The sequence below is a fragment of the Sardina pilchardus genome, chromosome 9 (assembly GCF_963854185.1).
Source record: "Sardina pilchardus chromosome 9, fSarPil1.1, whole genome shotgun sequence".
NCBI lineage: Eukaryota > Metazoa > Chordata > Actinopteri > Clupeiformes > Clupeidae > Sardina > Sardina pilchardus.
In genome coordinates this window covers 8,435,447-8,455,446 of record NC_085002.1, presented here as the reverse complement: position 1 = coordinate 8,455,446, position 20,000 = coordinate 8,435,447, and the positions used below count along the sequence as shown (strand labels likewise).

Here is a 20,000-nt window from a genome sequence, read left to right as displayed (position 1 = left end):
TGTAAAGTGTAGATGTATTCATGATGTGCCTTGTGAGTGAATGTCATTTTGTGTGTGTGTGTGTGTGTGTGTGTGTGTGTGTGTACTTGCGCTAATGAGAGTGTGTATTTAGTCTTTTAATGTATCTAGATGTGGAAGTGTCTGGATACTGTGTGTGTGTGTGTGTGTGTGTGTGTGGTGTGTGTCAGTAATCAGCAATCCATGGGTGTGTTATGATTTTGTCTGGCCTTCATCTATACTGTGTGATTGACTGTGTATGTGTGGTTATGCTATACGTGGCACAGGACAGCTGTGTGTGTGTGTGTGTGTGCACGGCTGGCAGTTATGCCCCGTTGCCTCTGTGGTGTGACGTGATGCGTGGCACATCATTGGCCTCCCGCCCTCTGTTCCTCAGAGCTGGTCTGTCCCGTTTTTCCTCCTCCCTCTCTTCCTTTCCCTCCTTTTCTCTCTGTCCCTCTCTCCCGCTCTCCTTTCTTGTCTGCTTCCCTCCCTCCGTTAACTCTTTGTCTCTCTATCTGTTGCTTTGTTCCCCCTCTCTCCCTCTCTCTCCCCTGCTCTCCCCTCTCCTCCCTCTCTCTTGTCCGCCTCTGCATTCCTGTCACTCGACGTTCCTTTTCTTCTCTCCTTTATCGGCCACTCCTCCCCCGATCAGTCTTCCATTTTGGGATCAGGTTTCTTTCTTAGCTCTCCTGCTATCTCTCCTCCTCCTCCTCTTCTCCTCTTTCCTGGCTCACTCGCACTGAAGGTTATGTTGACACTGGCTGCGTAATTATAGAGCCTGGAACTTCACTGGTGCCCGCAATATTCTCCCACTTTCTCTCTCTCTGTCTCTCTGTCTCTGTCTTTGTCTTTTATCTTTCCTCTGCCGGCCGTTTCATTCCAGTGTTGCTCTTTCGCTCGTGTTTTTTTGTCGTTGGCTCTCGTCCCTCTGTTGTGTGTCCAGTGCTCCGTGAGTGGACCTCACCCTAGTCCAGTGTGTCCCTCAGGAGCCCAGAGCTGCAGCCAGCGGGCCTGATAGGGGGACAAAAGTCAAACTGATCATCTCCACATTTGACGAGTGTCATGCATTTGTTGTTTTGTTGAGTTTCATAAGTGTCTAATGCATTTGAGGAGTTTCATAAGTATTTGATGCGTTTGAGGAGTTTCAAAAGTGTCTAATGCATTTGAGGAGTTTCATAAGTATGTAATGCATTTGAGGCGTTTCATAAGTGTCTAAAAGCAGCTATGTGCCAGCTGATAGACATCTGTTTTTGACTCCGAGATCCCTTTGGCAGGTGACGTGTGAGTTTCAGCTTTGTGTTGGGCTGTGGTGCAGGGGGAGGTGCGTCTTATTGTCACTGTCAAAAAGGGCCTGCCATGAAAAGTTTAGGCACCTCTGCCCGACACGCTGTCTTTCTCTCTGGCACAGCAGCCTTATCTCTTCCACTCTAGCTGTATCTCCCTCTCTTTCTCTCCCCCTCTCTCTCTCTCTTCCTCCCTCTCTCATCTCTCTTTCTCTCTGTGTCGGTGTCTGTGTGCTCAGTGAGCCGTGTAGTGGAGTATGATGGGCTTCAGTGGGACTGCACAGACTGGCCTTGGAAAGCGTAGAGCAGAGGAACGTGCTCTCTCTCTCTCTCTCTCTCCCTCTCTCCCCCTCTCTCTCCCTCTCTCTCTCTCTCAGCCCAGACTGCCGTTTCAGTTGTCTACCCTCCCCCCATCCCACAGCTTTGGTCTGCTCCTCTCCTCCACCTCCTCCTCCTCCTCCTCCTCCTCCTCCTCCTCCTCCTCCTCTCCTCTCTTCCCTCCAAATGTGGGTGGCAGGCCGCTTAGCAACAAGCAGCTCGGCGCTCGCTCACTCGGTCAGTCCTAATGGAAGCCGAAAGCAGGGGGATGGTGGCGGGGAGGGTGCGGGGGCAACAAAAACAATAAGAAGATGGTTGTTATCCGTGGGCAGGAGGAGGAGGAGGAGGAAGGGGGGGGGGGGGGGGGGTAATGGGCGCTGGCCTTCAACATTTGCCCGGTGGTAATTGTGGTATTTAAGACAGATTACCAGACCATGTGCTGAAGGCTGGGGGGTTGCACTCGGGCAAGGAGCTTTTAAAAGCACAGTGCTACACTGTATAGATCTCCCTCCTCAGCCCCCCTCTATCGCTCCCTCTTTCTCTCTCTCTTCTCTCTTTTGTGCTTCACTCATTCACAACCCCCAGTCTCTCTCTCTTTCTCTCTCTCTCTCTCTCTCTCTCTTTCTCTCTCTCTCTCTCTGTCTCTGTCAATGTATGTCAATGTATTTCTGGCATTTGTCCTTATGTACAAATTGTCCATTGTGGTCAGTGGCTGTGCTTGTGAACATGTGCCGTTTAGCTGTCTGTGTGTGGTCGTCCTGTACACATGCTAATCTGTGTGTGTGTGTGTAAATGCCTGCACATGTTCAAATCCATTAAGCAGTTGTGACACGGAATAAGGAGGAAGCCCTAATCGATATTTCCTCGAAAAAATCCTGTGTGTGTGTGTGTGTGTGTTTGTGTCACACATCCACCCTGCATGTGTGAAAATGTTCAGGCCCACTCCTGTCGGCGACTCCAAATCAAACGTGCCCTCCTCTAGCCCTGCCACATAGACGAGAAGGGCAATGGGCTCGTGTGTGTGTGTGTGCGTGTGTGCGCGTGCTCAGATGTGGGCGTGATGGGGCGATGGGACGGTCGTTGAGTAATGTATGGCCCAGAGATGTAATCTGATTTACTGTAGTGGCTGCGGCTCTGTGCAAAACGCTGGAGTCCTAATGCATCAGTTAAGCTCTGAGCCACATCTCACTTATGTCCCTAATGCTGTGTGTGCATGTGTGTGTTTCTTTGTGTGTGTGGGTGTGTGCGTGCGTGTGTGTGTGTGCATGGGTGAGTGTGTAAGAGGTAATGGAACCGGACCAGTACTACAGATAAGCAGCAGAATGCTAATCAATGGTCAGTGTCATATGAGGACCCAACTCTGTGTGTTAGGGAGAGGATAGTGTGTGAGGCACAGAGAGAAATATGAGTGTGTACTCCGTGGGTGTGGGGGAGTGTATTTGCATTAGCTGACTGATCAGTGTGGCGATATCTGCCCCAGGGGCCTGTGTTACCGTATGAGGTAACGAAATTGGCATGGGTGTGTGTGTGTGTGTCTGTGTGTGTTTGTGTGAACGCACGCACATGACTGTCGTTTCTGTGTGCCTGGGAACTTGTTTTGCACTCCTTTTTTTAAGTGACAGAAAATGTCATCACACCCTTTGCACACAAGTATCTCTCTCTCCGGAATTCCTCAGAGGAGCAACGGCAAAGTGTTGAGAGGATCCGATTCTGCTCCCTTCAGCTTCATCCGTTTAAAATGGGACTTTCATTGTGCTCAGTATCCCAAACATGTGGACTAGTTAACTCAATCAGAGGTAAATCTCCTGAAAGAGGAGCCCGTTGCCCAATGGCTTTGTGTGGTGAGGAGAAAGAGGCCTTGTGTTAGGACGCCTGCCACTTCAGCACAGTGGGTGAAATGCGCCACATCTGGGGTGTTGTCTGTCAGATTCTTCCTCACACAGTCACTCCCTGTTTCACTCACATGATTGGTACCTTCCTCTCTCTCCCTCATACACTCATTCTCTCTCTCTCTCTCTCTCTCTCATACACTCCCTTTTCTGTAAATGTGCCCTCTACAGGCTCGTATCCCTTCTTTTCTCTTTTCTCTTTTCTCTCTATCCCTGCTCCTCCTCCCTCCCTCCCTCCCTCCCTCCCTTCCACATTCGTTCTAGCATCACATGTTTTGAATTTGGCCCGCTGATGCTGGCGATAGCATTTCGGGGTGGAGTGTCTGTGTGTGTGTGTGTGTGTGTGTGTCTGTGTGTGTGTGTGTGTGTCTTTGTCTTGAGCAGAAAACCAGTTCTGCCCTGTGCGTAGCCTGAGTTGAACTGGAGCACACTGTTGCTGCTGCTGGACACTCATAGATAAACTATGGCCCGGCGCTCTCAGTCTGGCCTCTCCCTCTCTCTCCGCGCATCAAGCCCGTATTCTTCTGAAAGTCACACGGGCACAAAGGACGTTTTCTTTGCGGGTTCAAGTCTGTGCCGACCGATCGCATTGCCCCCGTGAATAAGCACATTCAGTGATTATGCAGATTGTATTTTGATTAGATAATGATATTATAGATATTTTTGGGAGCAGCCGGCCAGATATCCTTTCCATCCCCCGGCTGTTCCAGCTACACACAGTTTTTTGCATTGACTCACATGAAATCCAATCCAAGAGCAACAGAAGGGGGATTAATCCACGTAAACAGTTATGGCTTTGTGTTATGACAATGGGCCTATGATTGGACCTTTGTTAGTTTGCTGTCCTTCCGCCTCCAAGCTGGCTAGGCCTCGTTCGGCGAAGATGTTTAGAATTCTTTCATAAAAGTTGTCATCTCACAGTTGGTCAATCTTCCCCATCTACTCGCTCACCTCGAACATTAAGACTTTCCACATTTAACCTTTCAGACCGTTGACCCGAGTGAGACAGCTTTTGTTATGATCCTTTTTGAAAGCACTGTTGTGCTGTTCTTTAAAAAGACATAAAGTTGAGCCGGTTAATTGGAAAGCCCGTTTATGGCCAAATAATAACAATGATGATCCTATGAAGCAGTCCATGAATCTTCAAGGCCCTGCTCTTTAACAGCTTTCTCCTTGAAATGTCTCCTCTCCGTCATCAGAGCTGTTACAGCCTCCAGTTTGCTTTTTTACGAGGCTGTTTTGGTGAAGGTCTCGCATCTGTGGAGGTGACACATAGGTCACGTAACTTAGAGAGGAGGGGTGGACTGTGGGGGGATGTGGTGGCGGTGTATCCTATAATCTCATCAAAGTGCAGGCATTTTGCCGAGCGAGATTTTTGGGAACTACGCCCGGGTGCCTCATCTGACGCCGCAAGCACAAGACGCCAAACACCGCAGCACCGCGCGCCGTCTACGTCTCGTCACATCTGACTCTCCTTCAGTCCCGACCGTCTCATTTCCCATCTCATGCCACCTACTGTACGTCTGAGCAGTCCCCTCCGCTAGCCTTTGCCCCCGCCCCCTCTCTTAATGCCCCTGCCCTCTCTTATTGCCCCCCCCCCCTCCCCTCGCACGGAAGCTTTGGTCCAGATAAGAAGCCTCCCGGGCACCTCCAGATTAAGCATAAACCCACAATCACTTAATCTTTGCATGCGATCGTCCGGGCGCTCTGGCGGACGTGCTCTCTGTGGCTGCCGCGCTGCCTTGACCCGCGCTGTGTCCTTGGCGATGCGCTGGTGGCGCGGCACGGTGCTGTGCCAGTGCCAGTCCTGTGTGCCCCATGCCGTGGGCCTGATGGGACCGGGATGGCACCTCTCATTGTTTCGCACCGTGCCGCGCGGTGCCCTGGCCACCCTCCGCGTGTCCTTGGGCCAGCGCCGTCCGAAACGGCACACACACACACACACACACACACACACACACACACACACACACACCGCGGGCCCTGCAGAAAGGGAAAGCACAGGAGTGAGCTGTGGAGTACTCACATGCCATGAATATGAGAGCCACACACATGGGCACAACACACACACACACACACACACATACACACACGTTCACAGTCACACTCCGCGTGAGAGATGTGCCGTCTGTCATACGATAATCCTGTTTACCGCTGAAACCACAAGTGTGGCACAGGAGGAGGAATCCGTGTGTGTCTACGTGTGTGTGCCTGTGTGTGTGTGTACATGTGTGTGCTTGTGTGTGTGTGTGTTTGAGTGGAGCAGAAGGGAGAGGGGATTTTGTGCAATGCAAATGCTCTCCCTTGGTCTGAGGGGTGAATTCACGGAGTGGCAGCTGTCAAAGTTTTCAGCACACACACACAAGTACACACACACACACACACACACACACACACACACACACACACATATTGGAGGGGCAGCTGTCGCATAGCCCAAAACACACACATGGTCCCTGTCAGTACTCCGCTGGGATAGCCCATTTGGCAGAGGGGGAGGAGAGGAGGATCCGGCTGGCCTCTGATGGCAGCACAGGGCTGGACTCTACCCTGCATGGAGGCCCCGGCAACAGCCAACTGGGCCTCAGTCAGTCAGTCAGTCAGTCAGTCAGTCAGTCAGTCAGTCAGTCAGTCACACAGCAGCCAACAGGATTGTGTTAGTGTCATCAAGTTGTGTTGTCAATGGTTAGACTGGTAAATGTGTGTATAGCGCAGCACTCAAATGGCTTTGAAAGTTCATGCTTCACATTCACCCATTCACACACACACACACACACACACACACACACACACACACACACACACACACACACACACACACACACACCAACAGCGGGTTGCTGCGGATGAGTGGAGGTGTTGTGTTTGTGCGATGTTGTCTAGCCGAGTGTGGTCCCCCTGTGGGCCGCTGCAGAGGTTGGGCCTCTGGGGGTCGTTATCATCCACCCAGTGTGCATGTTTAATTAGCCCCTTAATGAGCTCTGGAACTACCCCCCCCCCCCGACACACACACACACCCCACCCCCTGCTCTGATAAAGCCACTTCCTGTTTACTCCTGGGCTGCTTCCTGAGTGGCCCAAGACCATACCATTGCAGCCATGCTTAAGTGTGTGTGTGTGTGTGTGTGTGTGTGTGTGTGTGTGTGTGTGTGTGTGTGTGTGTGTGTGTGTGTGTGTGTGTGTGTGTGTGTGTGTGTGTGTGTGTGTGTGTGTGTGTGTGTGTGTGTGTGTGTGTGTGTGTGTGTGTGTGTGTGTGTGTGTGTGTGTGTGTGTGTGTGTGTGTGTGTGTGTGTGTGTGTGTGCGTGCGTGCGTGTATGTTTGGTGTGTTTGTGTTTCCATGGAATTGTTTGTGTGTAGGAGGTGATGCATGGCGTCAGCTTATGAGTGCTTTGAGTGCAGAGTGCGGTGAGGCGTCGGCCAGCCTTTGAGCTTTGGTATAAGTGTGTGTGTGTTTGTGCGTTTTGTGTGTCTGCGCATGTTTGTGTGTGTTTGTGTCTCTGTGTGCTGTGTTACATAGCAAGTGAGTGCAGCTCATGGAAGATATGGGTTAAACTCAGAATGTAGGCTAAACTTGGAGCAAGTGTATTAGTGTGTGTGTGTGTGTGTGCGTGCTTATGTGATCATGCACCACTCTTAATGCCCAGTGATTTCCTGCTGTGTGTGTTGGCTGGGAGTGTATTGTAAAGAAGCTTAATCAACCTCCTGTTGACCATAAGCTTCTGCTGTGTGTGTGTGTGTGTGTGTGTGTGTGTGTGTGTGTGTGTGTGTGTGTGTGTGTGTGTGTGTGTGTGTGTGTGTGTGTGTGTGTGTGTGTGTGTGTGTGTGTGTGTGTGTGTGTGTGTAAAGAGGACCTGACCCGTCTTCCGTGAAGCTTTGGTTCATGTGTTTTTTCATCCAATGCAAGGCGGGAAGGAGCATCAGTTGATTTGTGAGTGTGGGTGTGTGTTTTGCAGGGGGCCTAACCATTCAGATGTTTGTCCCACTGTGTCTGTGGAGGCTACATTTGTTGGTTTTTCCTATGTTTGGCCCTAGTGTGTGTGTGTGTGTGTGTGTGTGTGTGTGTGTGTGTGTGTGTGTGTGTGTGTGTGTGTGTGTGTGTGTGTGTGTGTGTGTGTGTGTGTGTGTGTGTGTGTGTGTGTGTGTGTGTGTGTGTGTGTGTGTGTGTGTGTGTGTGTGTGTGTGTGTGTGTGTGTGTGTGTGTGTGTGTGTGTGTGTGTGTGTGTGTGTGTGTGTGTGTGTGTGTGTGTGTGTGTGTGTGTGTTGGGACTGTGAGGTGTCTTGCATGCTGAATCTGCACTGGGGTCTGTCTGTCTCTCTCTCTGTGTGTGTGTGTGTACGAGTGCGTGTGTGTGCGCGCGCTACCAGTGGCCTCTCCATGAGCTGTGTGCTGTAATTGATATGCCACAAGCAATAAATCACCCAGCCACCCCTGCCAGCAACGCCTATTATCTGAGGAGACAGGTTTAGCGGCCTATTCGAAGAGCCCAGGCTCCTTACTCTGTGTGTGTGTGTGTGTGTTTGTATATGTTTGTATATGTGTGAGCGTGTGCTTTGGCTTTAGAAAAAGGTTTATTAGGGCCTTTTTTGAAAACAGAGAAAAGGAATATAACCGAATGGCACAGAACCAGTGGCTGTAAGATATTTAGCTCTGAACACAAGCCACCATTGGAGGGCTAAGCGTGAAGCTTTTCCTCTCTCCTCTTTTGAAAATATTGGAAACCATGAATACCCCCCCCCCCCCCCCACCCCCCCCCCTCCCCTCCCCACACACACACACACACACACACACACCCCTTCAGCGCTTCGGTCATCTTTTTCTATTCAAAAACATGGCCGTCATCGCGGTCCTCAGCAGTCACGGTCCAGTCCACTGCTGGCCGCACGCAGCCTGATGACGGGTGGGAGCTGATGCGATTCTCTCTGGTCCTCCTGCCTGGCCAGCAAGTTACGGGATTTGCAGGGTGTTGCTCAGGCTTTTTTTTTTTTTCTTTTTTGACTCCGCGCTCTGGACATGGAAGAGGAAATTGAAATTTTAGAGGCAGAAAAATAAGCAAGACAGGGATCGGAAAGAAGGGGGAAATTGGAAAATTGAAAAATTGAAATTGGGAGGAAAGTGCGGGGGTTCTGTAAACCCCCAGGGGTAATGGTGCTGGGGGATTGACAGGGAAAAAAGGGGCGATTGACAATTTTCTCTGCTGTCGGTCAGTGCTGGGAGAGCTTTGCCCAAGTGTAGCATTTGATAATCAGCTCCAGCCCTTCTTCCTCCCTCCATCAATCCCTCCCCCTCTATCTCTACCTCCCCCTCCATCCCTCCCTCCTTCCCTCCTCTCGCTCTTCATCCCATCTCATTCCTTTTCTCTCTCTCCATCTCCCTCTCTCTCTCTCTCTCTCTCTCTCTCTCTCTCTCTCTCTCTCTCTCTCTCTCTCTGTCTCATCACATCTCTGGCCACCAATCTACCAGCACTGCTATCTCTGAGCCAGCAGAGAAAACATTTACGCTGCTTACATTGCTGGCCCTCCTCTCTCTCTCTCTCTCTCTCTCTCTCTCTCTCTCTCTCTCTCTCTCTCTCTCTCTCTCTCTCTCTCTCTCTCTCTCTCTCTGCCTAATGGCATTCAGCATTGGACACAGTGGCTGCTGCCATATAGCCCATTACTCAGGTACAGAGCCCACTGGAGCTGGAGAAATGCAATTTATTGTGAAATTCATGGTCTGTTACGTCAAGTGTTGTCCGCCGAAATGAAGAGAAATTACTGTTGAGGCAACCTTTTGCATGTCTTTCTCTCCTTCTCTCTCAACCCCCCCACCCCCACCCCCCACCCACCACCACTGTAGTTTAAATTGACATCTGTTCTCGGTGTACGGCAAGACTGCATCATCCTTGCATTGTGTTTGCTCGAATGAGATCTGAGATTGTGTTTGGTAAGGGCCTCGCCATTAAAAGAATTTGATAAACAGCTTTATTTGCCCCTTGGCTCTCAGTGTAATGATTGCTGTGCGGTTTTAACCTCTTTGCAAATAAGTTTTCAAGTATCGTGTCAAGTATCCCCCCCCCCCCCCAAATGGGTCCCCCTCCCTGTAATGTGGTTTTGTATAAACTCTAGGAATGTGTGGAGGGGTGTTGTGAAAGAGAGCACTTTTCACAACAGTTTCACAGCAGTTTGTGCACAATTCATAAGGGTGTTATTTGCCAAGTTTAAACCTGAGCTTTTATAAGACAGCCACAGCCTTAAATGCGCCTCCCATCCTTGTTTCACATGACACCCCCCCTACCCCAAACAAAAAAAAACAGTCAGCTAGCTTCATCTAGCCTACATTTCCTCGGTATCTCTATTAAGATTGGCTAAGATTCCTCTGCGTTTTCCCCCAGCACTATGTGTGAATATAGAAGTGGGAATTTGGAAAGCCCACATGCCACAGTGCTCTCTGCTTTCTCTGAGGTCTTTGAAGTGACGACACATCCTGCCTCTGTCCTTGGGGGATTGATTGGCAGATAAGGCAAGCCTTCAATCACCCTCGGAGGAAAGAAAAACAGCTAGCGAGATAAGATGCCGGCTTTGGAAAAGAAAAAGATTTCGAAAGAAAGAAAGAATAAAAGAAAGGAACGAGGAAAGCGGGGGAAAAACATTCCTCATTTTCCTTTCCCTTACCCTTCCCTTTCTCTCTCTGGCTTAGTTTTTGATGGCCTTTATCTCTGGCTGGGTTGCCTTTACGCCCTCAGGTTTTTTCTCTCCCCCATTAAAAAAAAAAAAAAAACAGCCACCCCATTCCCCCAGCTCCAGCTCCTCTCCCCTCCTCTCCCAGTGTCTCCTCCTGACATCGGCGGCCGTAAAACACCCGGCGCAGACGTGCTCACCGTCAAGGTGAACTGAGGAGCTGGCACGCGCTGTCGGGCCTTCTGCCTCATCAGCGTTTTCGGGCCAAACGAGACGAGCGTCCTGATCTCATCTGAAACGCCGTCGGGGCTGACGGGCTGCCGCTCGCTCTCTCGCTCGCTCGCTCGCTCGCTCGCTCGGCCTGCCGAGACGACGCTAGCACTGTCAACGTCCGACAGCAGTGCAATGAGAATGCTGGCATTAGCCTCCCCCTTTTTGCATAGAGATAAACCGACGCAGTGATAGCAGAGCGCATTACTTCTTTGGTGCAGAAATAGACTGGCTAGATAAACTGTGGTTATTACTCTGTACACGGTAAAAAACGGGCATCAAGAGTGGGAAATTGCCTGTTACTCCACAGGCGTAGATCTAGATAGGCTTGTCCATTACCACGGATTGAGACTAGTCTGATAAGACAGCATTACCACTACTACAGGAATAATCTTGGCAAGCGGCGTGGGCATGACTCAGGGCTGAGGCCTATCGGTTTTCATTTTTTAACAAGGAATTCAGTCCAAATATTTGTCTCCCCTGGTCTAAATAATGTTAAACGCTGTAATGGAATCTGCTTTTGGAACAGCCTGATTAGAATCTCCCAGCACGCTTTAGAAAGCCACCGGCGGCCCGGTGTGGGCCCATTGTGCTGTCTCCATGTATGGCTAAGAGAGGCCGCAGCGGCGGCGGTATAGGGCCAGGCTCCTCCTCTGTTCTGCCCATTAGACATGCCTCGGAAGTGGAGAATGGAGGCGAGTCGCAGCTTAAACACGAGAGAGACTTTTTCTTTCCACTGCAGACTCAAGAACAGGGGGGGAGATGCCAGAGCTGGAAGTGCGGAATAAGTAGCTTACATCATGGATGCCTTCTCTTGGGTGGGATTGGGAGAGCCAGGCTGACTTCGAATGAGGACAAAAACAGATCGCCATGACGAACATTGATTTGTGACTAAGTGTTTCTTTTTTTCATTGGGTGTGTGTGTGTGGGGGGGGGTGGGGAGTGAACTTGTCTAAAAAGTCCCTGGTTTTCTGTAGACTAGCTTAGCACTAAGTGAAAAAAGAGGCTGTTTAAATCAGTCCTTTTTGTTTCTGGTTCCTGTTTTGATGGTGACTGTGCCATTGACTTAGTTTTGGTTAACCGCAGTAGGGCGCCTGGGTAGGCCTCTAGTGTTCAGGAAGCCTGTGATTAAGGGGCACAGGAGACTGACCGCTGCTTACAGCGTCTCAGAGAAGGGAAAGAGAGAGAGAGAGTGAGAGAGACAGAGGGAGAGAGAGAGAGTGGGTGAGAGATAGAGGGAGAGAGAGAGGGAGAGACAACCAGGAGAAGGCATGTAGACAGTCTAGTTTAGCATGTGTAGTGTCTGACAGGACTTATAATTCACTGAAACCTCTGCCTGCCCTCCCATCACTGTTGGACAGCCAATGGGTCAGCACGGAAAAAAAGGCCAGTCTTCCTTGCCTCAAAACACAGAGTGGGAGCATATTTTAAGTATATGCACACAGTACCGGTGTGATTCGCTTCAGCTTGAAATGTTTAGTTAACCTTTTTAACCCCTAACGAGGAAAAAAGACATTTGGGTGTCTCTTCATTAATGCAGTAGGCTTGCTGTACTCTTCTGGCTCTTGATGGACTTGATGTGAAATTCCTCGGGAGGTGCGTAGAGTTTGTGTCTGTGTCGGAGTCCTTGGAGGAGCACTTTTTTTGTTCTCTTTCTATTCCTTCCCCGTTTGAGCTGAGTGTCTCATCAGTCCGGAGGCGTTGGTCGATCTGTCGGCGTAATTAAACATTGTCATGGTCTCGCTCCCTGCCGTGCGGCCCTTTCAGGTTGAGTCATTCGTTTTGCCCGGGCAGGGATGTCTTCTTAACTCTTATCGACTTGGCGCTTTTAGGCCAGCACCGATGCATAATCAATAAGATGTGTTGCCTGTTGACTCATAATGTGTTTTTTTTCTCTCCCCCCCTCTTTTTTTGTTTGCCTCGCAGGTCTCCCGACACTCAGTGGCACTGTGGACGATGCGCTGGATGACCGCTCATATTGGAGAGGAGAGCACCGACGATCAATAGGAACTATTTTTCTCTCCCTCTCTCCCTACCCCTGTCGAAAAAGCGTCCAGACTCGTTCAGTTGCACAGACAACGGTGACTGTGGTTTTAGGACGGAGTGGGACGGGCAGCCAGCCTTGCCTCGTTTTCGAAGTTTACCGATATGTGGCCTCCCCAGGGGCCAGCGGGTGTGCTTAACCCAGGGAGGGTGCTTCTTCTTGGGCTTCTAGTGGTCTGTATGCGCCCGGCCCAGTCCCGGATTGAACCGGAGCCTTTCAAGACCTTCTCGCCGTCCGAGTGGGGGCTGACGCACCTGGCCATCCACAACAAGACGGGCGAGGTCTACGTGGGCGCGGTCAACTGGATCTTCAAGCTGTCGAGCAACCTGACCAAGCTGCGCAGCCACATGACCGGCCCCGTGGTGGACAACGAGAAGTGCTACCCCCCGCCCAGCGTCCAGTCCTGCCCCCACGACCTGGCCCAGACCAGCAACGTCAACAAGCTGCTCCTGGTGGACTACGCCCAGAACCGGCTCATCGCCTGCGGGAGCACCTCGCAGGGCATCTGCCAGTTCCTGCGGCTGGACGACCTCTTCAAGCTGGGCGAGCCGCACCACCGCAAGGAGCACTACCTCTCCAGCGTCTCCGAGTCCGGCACCATGTCCGGGGTCATCATCTCCGACGACTCGGGCAGCAAGCTCTTCATCGGCACGCCCATCGACGGCAAGTCCGAGTACTTCCCCACGCTGTCCAGCCGCAAGCTGATGGCCAACGAGGAGAACGCCGACATGTTCAGCTTCGTCTACCAGGACGAGTTTGTCTCGTCGCAGCTCAAGATCCCCTCGGACACGCTCTCCAAGTTCCCCGCCTTCGACATCTACTACGTCTACGGTTTCAGCAGCGAGCAGTTCGTCTACTATCTCACCCTCCAGCTGGACACGCAGCTGACCTCGCCGGACGCCAGCGGCGAGCAGTTCTTCACCTCCAAGATCGTGCGCCTCTGCGTGGACGACCCCAAGTTCTACTCGTACGTCGAGTTCCCCATCGGCTGCACCAAGGACGGCGTGGAGTACCGGCTCATCCAGGACGCCTACCTCAGCAAGCCCGGCCGGCAGCTGGCCAACTCGCTCGGCGTGTCCGAGCAGGAGGACGTGCTGTTCACCGTCTTCTCGCAGGGCCAGAAGAACCGCGCCAAGCCGCCCAAAGAGTCCGTGCTCTGCCTGTTCACGCTGCGCAGCATCAAGGAGAAGATCAAGGAGAGGATCCAGTCGTGCTACCGCGGGGAGGGCAAGCTCTCGCTGCCCTGGCTGCTCAACAAGGAGCTGGCCTGCATCAACTCGGTGAGTCTCCCGCCTCCTCCTCAGTGTGCCGAGAAGAGTTGACGTATTTTGGGTAGAAACTACCTTTTTAGTGGAAGACTGTGAATGTTCAGGGCCTCTAGTTTCTTTGTGTCTTTCTCTGTGTCAGAGTGGCTTTTTTTGCTCAGGGTTTTTTGCTCATTATTTCAGTAGAGTGCATTTCTGAAGTGTCACTCCCTTTCTCTTTCTCTCTTTTCTCTGCCCCTCTTTCTCTTTCTCTTTCTCACTCCCTCTCTCACTCTCTTTCTCCCTCTCTCTTTCCCTCTCATTACCTCACTACCTCTTTCTCCCTCTCTCTCCCTCTTTCATCCTTTCTCTTTACCCCTCTCACTCTCTCTTTCTCTTTCTCACTCCCTCTTTCTCTCCCTCTGTCCTCCCCTTGTTCTCTCAGCTAATTCATTCGTTTAGAGAGAATCTTGATCCTGTCTCGTCTGCCACAGGCATCCTCAGGGACCAGGGCTTGGCTGTCATATCCAGTCCCTCCCTTTTCTCTTCCTTTCTCTCTTTCTCTCTCCCTCATTCTCTCTCTCCTCCTTTTTCTCCCTCTATCCCTCCCTCCCTCCCCATTATGTCTCTAATGGCTTAAAAATGTAGAGGAGGCTCTCGCTCTCCCTCATACCATTCATCTGAGTCCCCATCTCTCCTCTCCTCTTTCTGTAGTTGTTTTTGGAAAATGAGTGCAATTCGTGAACTCAGCCAAGGTTTTTTTTTTTACGGCGCTGTTAATTAGCGCGAGCTCAACCAGATAAAGCAGACATGTGTGACGGTACAGAGTGAGTAAAGAAAATGATATAGTGAAAAAGACAACCAGCTGGGCTGTGAATTGGATCTCAGGTTGTGGTCGGCCACCTTTCTCGCTCTGCTGCTGAGCGAGCGATGTGATGCTACCTTCATGTGAGCAGTGGCATGCCGTAGAGCACACACTGCAGGGGCTAATCACATGCTAGCGGTGACCATAGAGCCACGACTTGTTTCTATAGAGGTATATTAGGCATGGTGCATAATGTGTGCAAGGTCTTAATCAATGCCATTATTTAGTTTCATCCTACAAAATGATGTGTGTGCCTTTTTTTAAAAAAAGCTTCAGTTTTTGAACACGCTAATGTCAGTGCACAAGAGCTAGTCATGATGAGAACAAATGAACTGCACCTGACAAAATAAGGTTGTCTGTCTGTAGTGTAGTGACGGCTTGTTGGCCACAGCACAATGGGTTACATCACCATCCAGATTCTTCAGGAACCTGTGCTGTTGATAGTGCTAGCAAGGCATTTCATAGTTTATGGCCAACCTCTCCTCTCCCGTGCTGTCCTTGGCTCATTGTAATAAAGTGCGCAGTGACAGTGGCTGGGTCTGTGTTCGTTTGAGTTTGAGTTTTTATGTGAGGCCATCCAAACTTGTTATCTTTACTTGAGGGACCGCATTTGCCAGACAATGATGGCTACAAACGATCAGGCGGGTCAATCAATCATCTTCCAAAGGGTAGGGACTGGATCAATAGTTAGTGTGTCATTACAACATGTCGGAAAGATAACGACCGACCAGTCCCAGTCCCAGGCTTCAGAGTGACTCATAGTGTCAGAATCACTTCAAGTCCAAGGCTAAGATAAGAAACAGGAAAATGTGATGTTTTTGTACTAGCAGCGTAGCTCAGTGTTTCCTTTGCTGATATGAACAAGCTACTACCGCCTGCTCACTTGTGTCATTACCGAGGTCAAAGGTATGGATGACGCCTAGCGGATTGGTTTGACCTCTGGACCCCTGAGGTGACCCCGACATGAGGTCAGGTGGGGTGAGAAGCGGACTGTATGGAGCAGTAGGGGGTAGAACGGCTGGGAGATGGGAGAGGAGAGGGAGGCCCAGGAAAGATGTGTGTGTGTGTGTGTGTGTGTGTGTGTGTGTGTAAAAGACGGCATGATTAATCTCCTCCTCAGCTGTCAAATCCCTCATTGCCCCTGCAAATGGACTGTGACACTAGGAGTACTCCTGATGCAGGGATAAACTGAACTCTCACACACACACACACACACACACACACACATGCTCTGCACGGCTGCACTGGGATCCAGACACAGGCCTACACTAAATGCTATACACATACACAATTTCCTGTCCACTATGAATACAATGCCCCATGACTCAATAAGCATCAGTTCCGTCTGATGCTGCCACTGTACCCACTGCTATACTGAAGCAACATCCTGCAGAGGAAATGTTATTTCAGGACTGGTGTTCTCTCTCTCTATCTCTTTTTCTCTCCCTCTCTCTATCTTTCTCTCTCTATCTCTCTGTCCCTTTCTCTCTTTCTCTCTCTCTCTCCCTCCCTTTCTCTTGTTGTCCATCACACTGGCCGGCTTGTCAGTTTATTAGTAAACACATGACCTTTCACTGGCGTTGGAGTGGATCAATAGCAGCCATTTCCCCTTTTCCGAGATGGAGAGAGAAAGAGCAAGAGAACAAAAGAGAGGGACAGGGAATACCCACTGAAGAGGTAGCGACATGCTAAATCCCTGTGTGAGTGTGTGTGTGTGTGTGGTGGTGGTTGTGTTATTGTGTGCGTGCGCGCGTGTGTGCGTGTGTGTGTGTGTGTGTGTGTGTGTGAGAGAGAGAGAGAGAGAGAGAGGGACAGTGCCAGTCGACAAGTATAGAAGTGTGAGCGACAGGCTGTGTGTGTGTGTGTGTGTGTGTGTGTGTACGTACTATATGTGTGTGTGTGTGTGTGTGTGTGAGAGAGTGAGAGTGCTGGTGCGGGTGAGAGTTTGATGACTGCGCGAGCTGAAAGCTCGACGGGCCAGAGAGGCGATGATTGATTACGGGCTCTCGCCGGGCCATGAATCGCACTGTATTGATGTCGCAGACACTTTGGGCCGCGCCACGCCAGCGCTCCCAGCCCTGCCCACTACCGCTGGCGTTTAGTCAAGACAGGGGGGAAAAAAGAAAGAGAACAAAAAAAAACTTCCTTTGAGTGTCAGTCGGCATCATCTTTTTCGCTAGCTTCTCACCAGGGCCTTAGCAGCCATTGTTAAGTAGCACATTAGCTTCGGTAATGAGCCTTCATTCAGGTCGCTAGCTCAGTGTGGGGAGTAGTAGCAGCAGTGGTTGTGGTGGTGGTGGTGGTGCTGTCCCTGCCTCAGGGTGCGGACCGCGCTCCTGCCAGGCTGGGCCACCTCTCTACCACACTGACCGTCACTCATGCAATCACCTCATGCTATGCTAGCTTTAGTGCTAATAGCAGGGCAGAGAGGATATCTGTCTCATCCTGTCTCTCTGCCCTCTCTCTCTCTCTCTCTCTCCCCATCTAAACTATCTCTCTCTCGCGGTCTCTTTTTCTATAACTTTTTCCTCTTCTTTTTTTCTCTCTGTTTGCTTCTCTGTAGCTGGCCTTGTCTTTATTTATTTTCTCAACAGTTTGTTGGGTAGATAGCAGGTTATTGTTGTTAGGCCACAATGGCAATCCCCTTAGCTACCTCAGGTACACTGGTAGCAAAGATGTAGTACTCGTGCCAGTTAAACTTTTCAGTAAATAACTTAAACACACACACACACACACACACACACACACACACACACACACACACACACACACACACACACACATACACACACACACATATATATATATGCACGCATATAAACACACACACATACAGCATGTGAGTGTAAGCCTGTGTTTTTTGTTCGGAACATCATAATTAGTTCAGTGGCACTGTGAAGAGGCAGTGGGGAAGGTGCTTATCTCATATTTGCACAGCCTCTGGAGTCTGTGCTCCTGTGCAGATTTATAGTGCTCGCCTCTTCTCCCCTCGCACCCCCCCCCCCCCCCCATCTTATTTTTTCATTTGGATCTGCTGAATGGCTTTGGTTTCTTCCCCTCGCTCCCAGAGTCCCGATACAAAAGAGAGGCAGATTAAGCAGCTTTGATAGAATTATGATACCTACTTAGCATGCACACCACACATTTCCGCCATGCTAGCTAGCGCCCACAAAGGCACAGCCGTGCAGACACCCTCACACACACCAACACACACACAGACACACACACACACTCGCGCACATAACATGTTCTTAAACAAGTGTTATCAGCTTAGTGGAGGAAAATGGCAGATTCCCAGGATATTTGCGGCTGCGAGGGTGTTTGAGTGCCTGACATCCAGCGAGAGTGAATGGCTCTGCTTAGGCGACTGACAGAGAAACAGAGAGAGGGAGAGAGAGAGAGAGAGCACGTGATAGAGATGGCTGTAAACATACAATGATCTCTTTACCAGAGAAATCAGATTTGAAATCGATACTCTCTAAAGGCCAGTGTGTATGTTTGTGTATGTGTGTGTGTGTGTGTGTGTGTGTGTGTGTGTGTGTGTGTGTGTGTGTGTGTGTGTGTGTGTGTGTGTGTGTGTGTGTGTGTGTGTGTGTGTGTGTGTGTGTGTGTGTGTGTGTGTGTGTGTGTGTGTGTGTGTGTGTGTGTGTGTGTGTGTGTGTGTGTGTGTGTGTGTGTGTGTGTGTGTGTGTGTGTGTGTGTGTGTGTGTGTGTGTGTGTGTGTGTGTGTGTGTGTGTGTGTGTGTGTGTGTGTGTGTGTGTGTGTGTGTGTGTGTGTGTGTGTGTGTTTGTGTGTGTGTTTGTGTGTGTTTGTGGGGGGGTGATGTCATAAACAGATGCACATTACCCCCCACCCCCAGCCCCCACCCATGTTTTTCTCTCTTTCTTTCTTTCTCTCTTACCCGGGGTGTTGAACTCTGAAGACCCAGCTAGCAGTTTGTGTCGCTAATGGTCCTAATTATCAGTGTAATTATTTATTGATTTTGCGCTAGCGGTCTGCAGACAGGATTTCATTTTTTTTTTCTGTCCTTCATGGTTTCCATGTGTTTTCAGTCTCTGGCTCACCGTGAGTGACAAGCCTGGCGGGGATGTTGACTCTCTGTTTGTCTGTCTGTCAGATGCGCAGAGATGCACACACACACACACACACACACACACACACACACACACACACACACACACACAGAGTGAGGGACTGGCCCTGTCTATTAATCTGCAGCGTGGCGTTGCCATTCTTTGTGAGTGTGCACGACCAATAACGTACCCTCGCTCCATTCTCATTGGGTTGTCGTTGCTATGACGGCCTTGTCATGGCCCAATGACGCAGTGAGACTTCTGATGCACGGACAGCAGGAAACAAAAGCAAAATGGTCACATGCAGATGCTGCTCCAACAGCAGGCCCTCTTAGTATCTCTTCCTCTCTCTCTCTCTCTCTCTCTCTCCCTCTCTCTCTCTCTCTCTCTCTCTGCCATTCCCCGCCCTTCTGACTGTTCCAGGGAGGTAGCTGACACGTGGACACAAACAGACACACACACAGAAGCACACAGAAACACACAGACACGCACACACACACACACACTGGTGCTGTGTTTATTTGGGTTGCAGTGGTTTGGGGCTAATGAGAGGCTGTGCTGCTGTGCCTTTGCTGTGACGTAAGGCCGATGCCAGGATGTTTAGAGAACCGTAGTGTGTAGTGTAGTGTAGTGTAGGGTAGGGTAGGGTAGTGTGTGTGTGTGTGTGTGTGTGTGGTGGGGTGTGTGGTGGGGACGTCTCACCTCATGGAAATCTCCCGTTACATACACAGTCCCACCGGGACAGGTAGCAACCACAAACACCTGTGCTTCCCCTCCCTCTCTCGCTCTCTCTCTCTCTCTCTCTTGCTCCCACTCTCTCTCTCGCCCTCTCTCTCTCTCTCTCTCTTTTGCTCCCACTCTCTCTCCCCCTCTATCTCTTTCTCTTTCTCACAGACACACACACACTCTTTCTCTGACACACATACTGTCCCTCACATTTTCTCTCTCTCTCTCATCTCCACCCTTTTGTTCCCTCCATGATTCCCTCGACAGTTTGTGTAGCTCATGTGGGATACAGTAAACACACACATTACCACATGTGTGTATACACACACACACACACACACACACACACACACACACACACACACACATGTAAACATACACACAACCACAGGATTTTTATGCTCATAGACACATAACCACATGGGTATGGACACACAAACACACACACACACACACACACACACACGAGCGGTGTACACACACAAACACCCGCGCACACCCACATACAAATGCAAACAGTGCCTCTACACAGCTACAGTGCCAGCCTTTCTCTCTCTCTTTTACTCCCTCTCTCTCTCTTTTACTCCCTCTCTCTCTCTCTCTGTACTGAGTGAATAGCAGACTTATGTTGT

General features: G+C 50.4%; 1 protein-coding gene across 1 annotated transcript in view; it reads left to right on the top strand.

Annotated features, from left to right (window-relative positions):
- plxna1b (plexin A1b) overlaps positions 1-20,000 on the top strand; it is a 198,971-nt gene that overhangs the window by 21,496 nt on the left and 157,475 nt on the right. The window contains 1 exon segment of the mRNA XM_062545585.1: positions 12,342-13,739. Coding sequence (XP_062401569.1) covers positions 12,564-13,739 — 1,176 coding nt within the window. The 5' untranslated portion in view covers positions 12,342-12,563.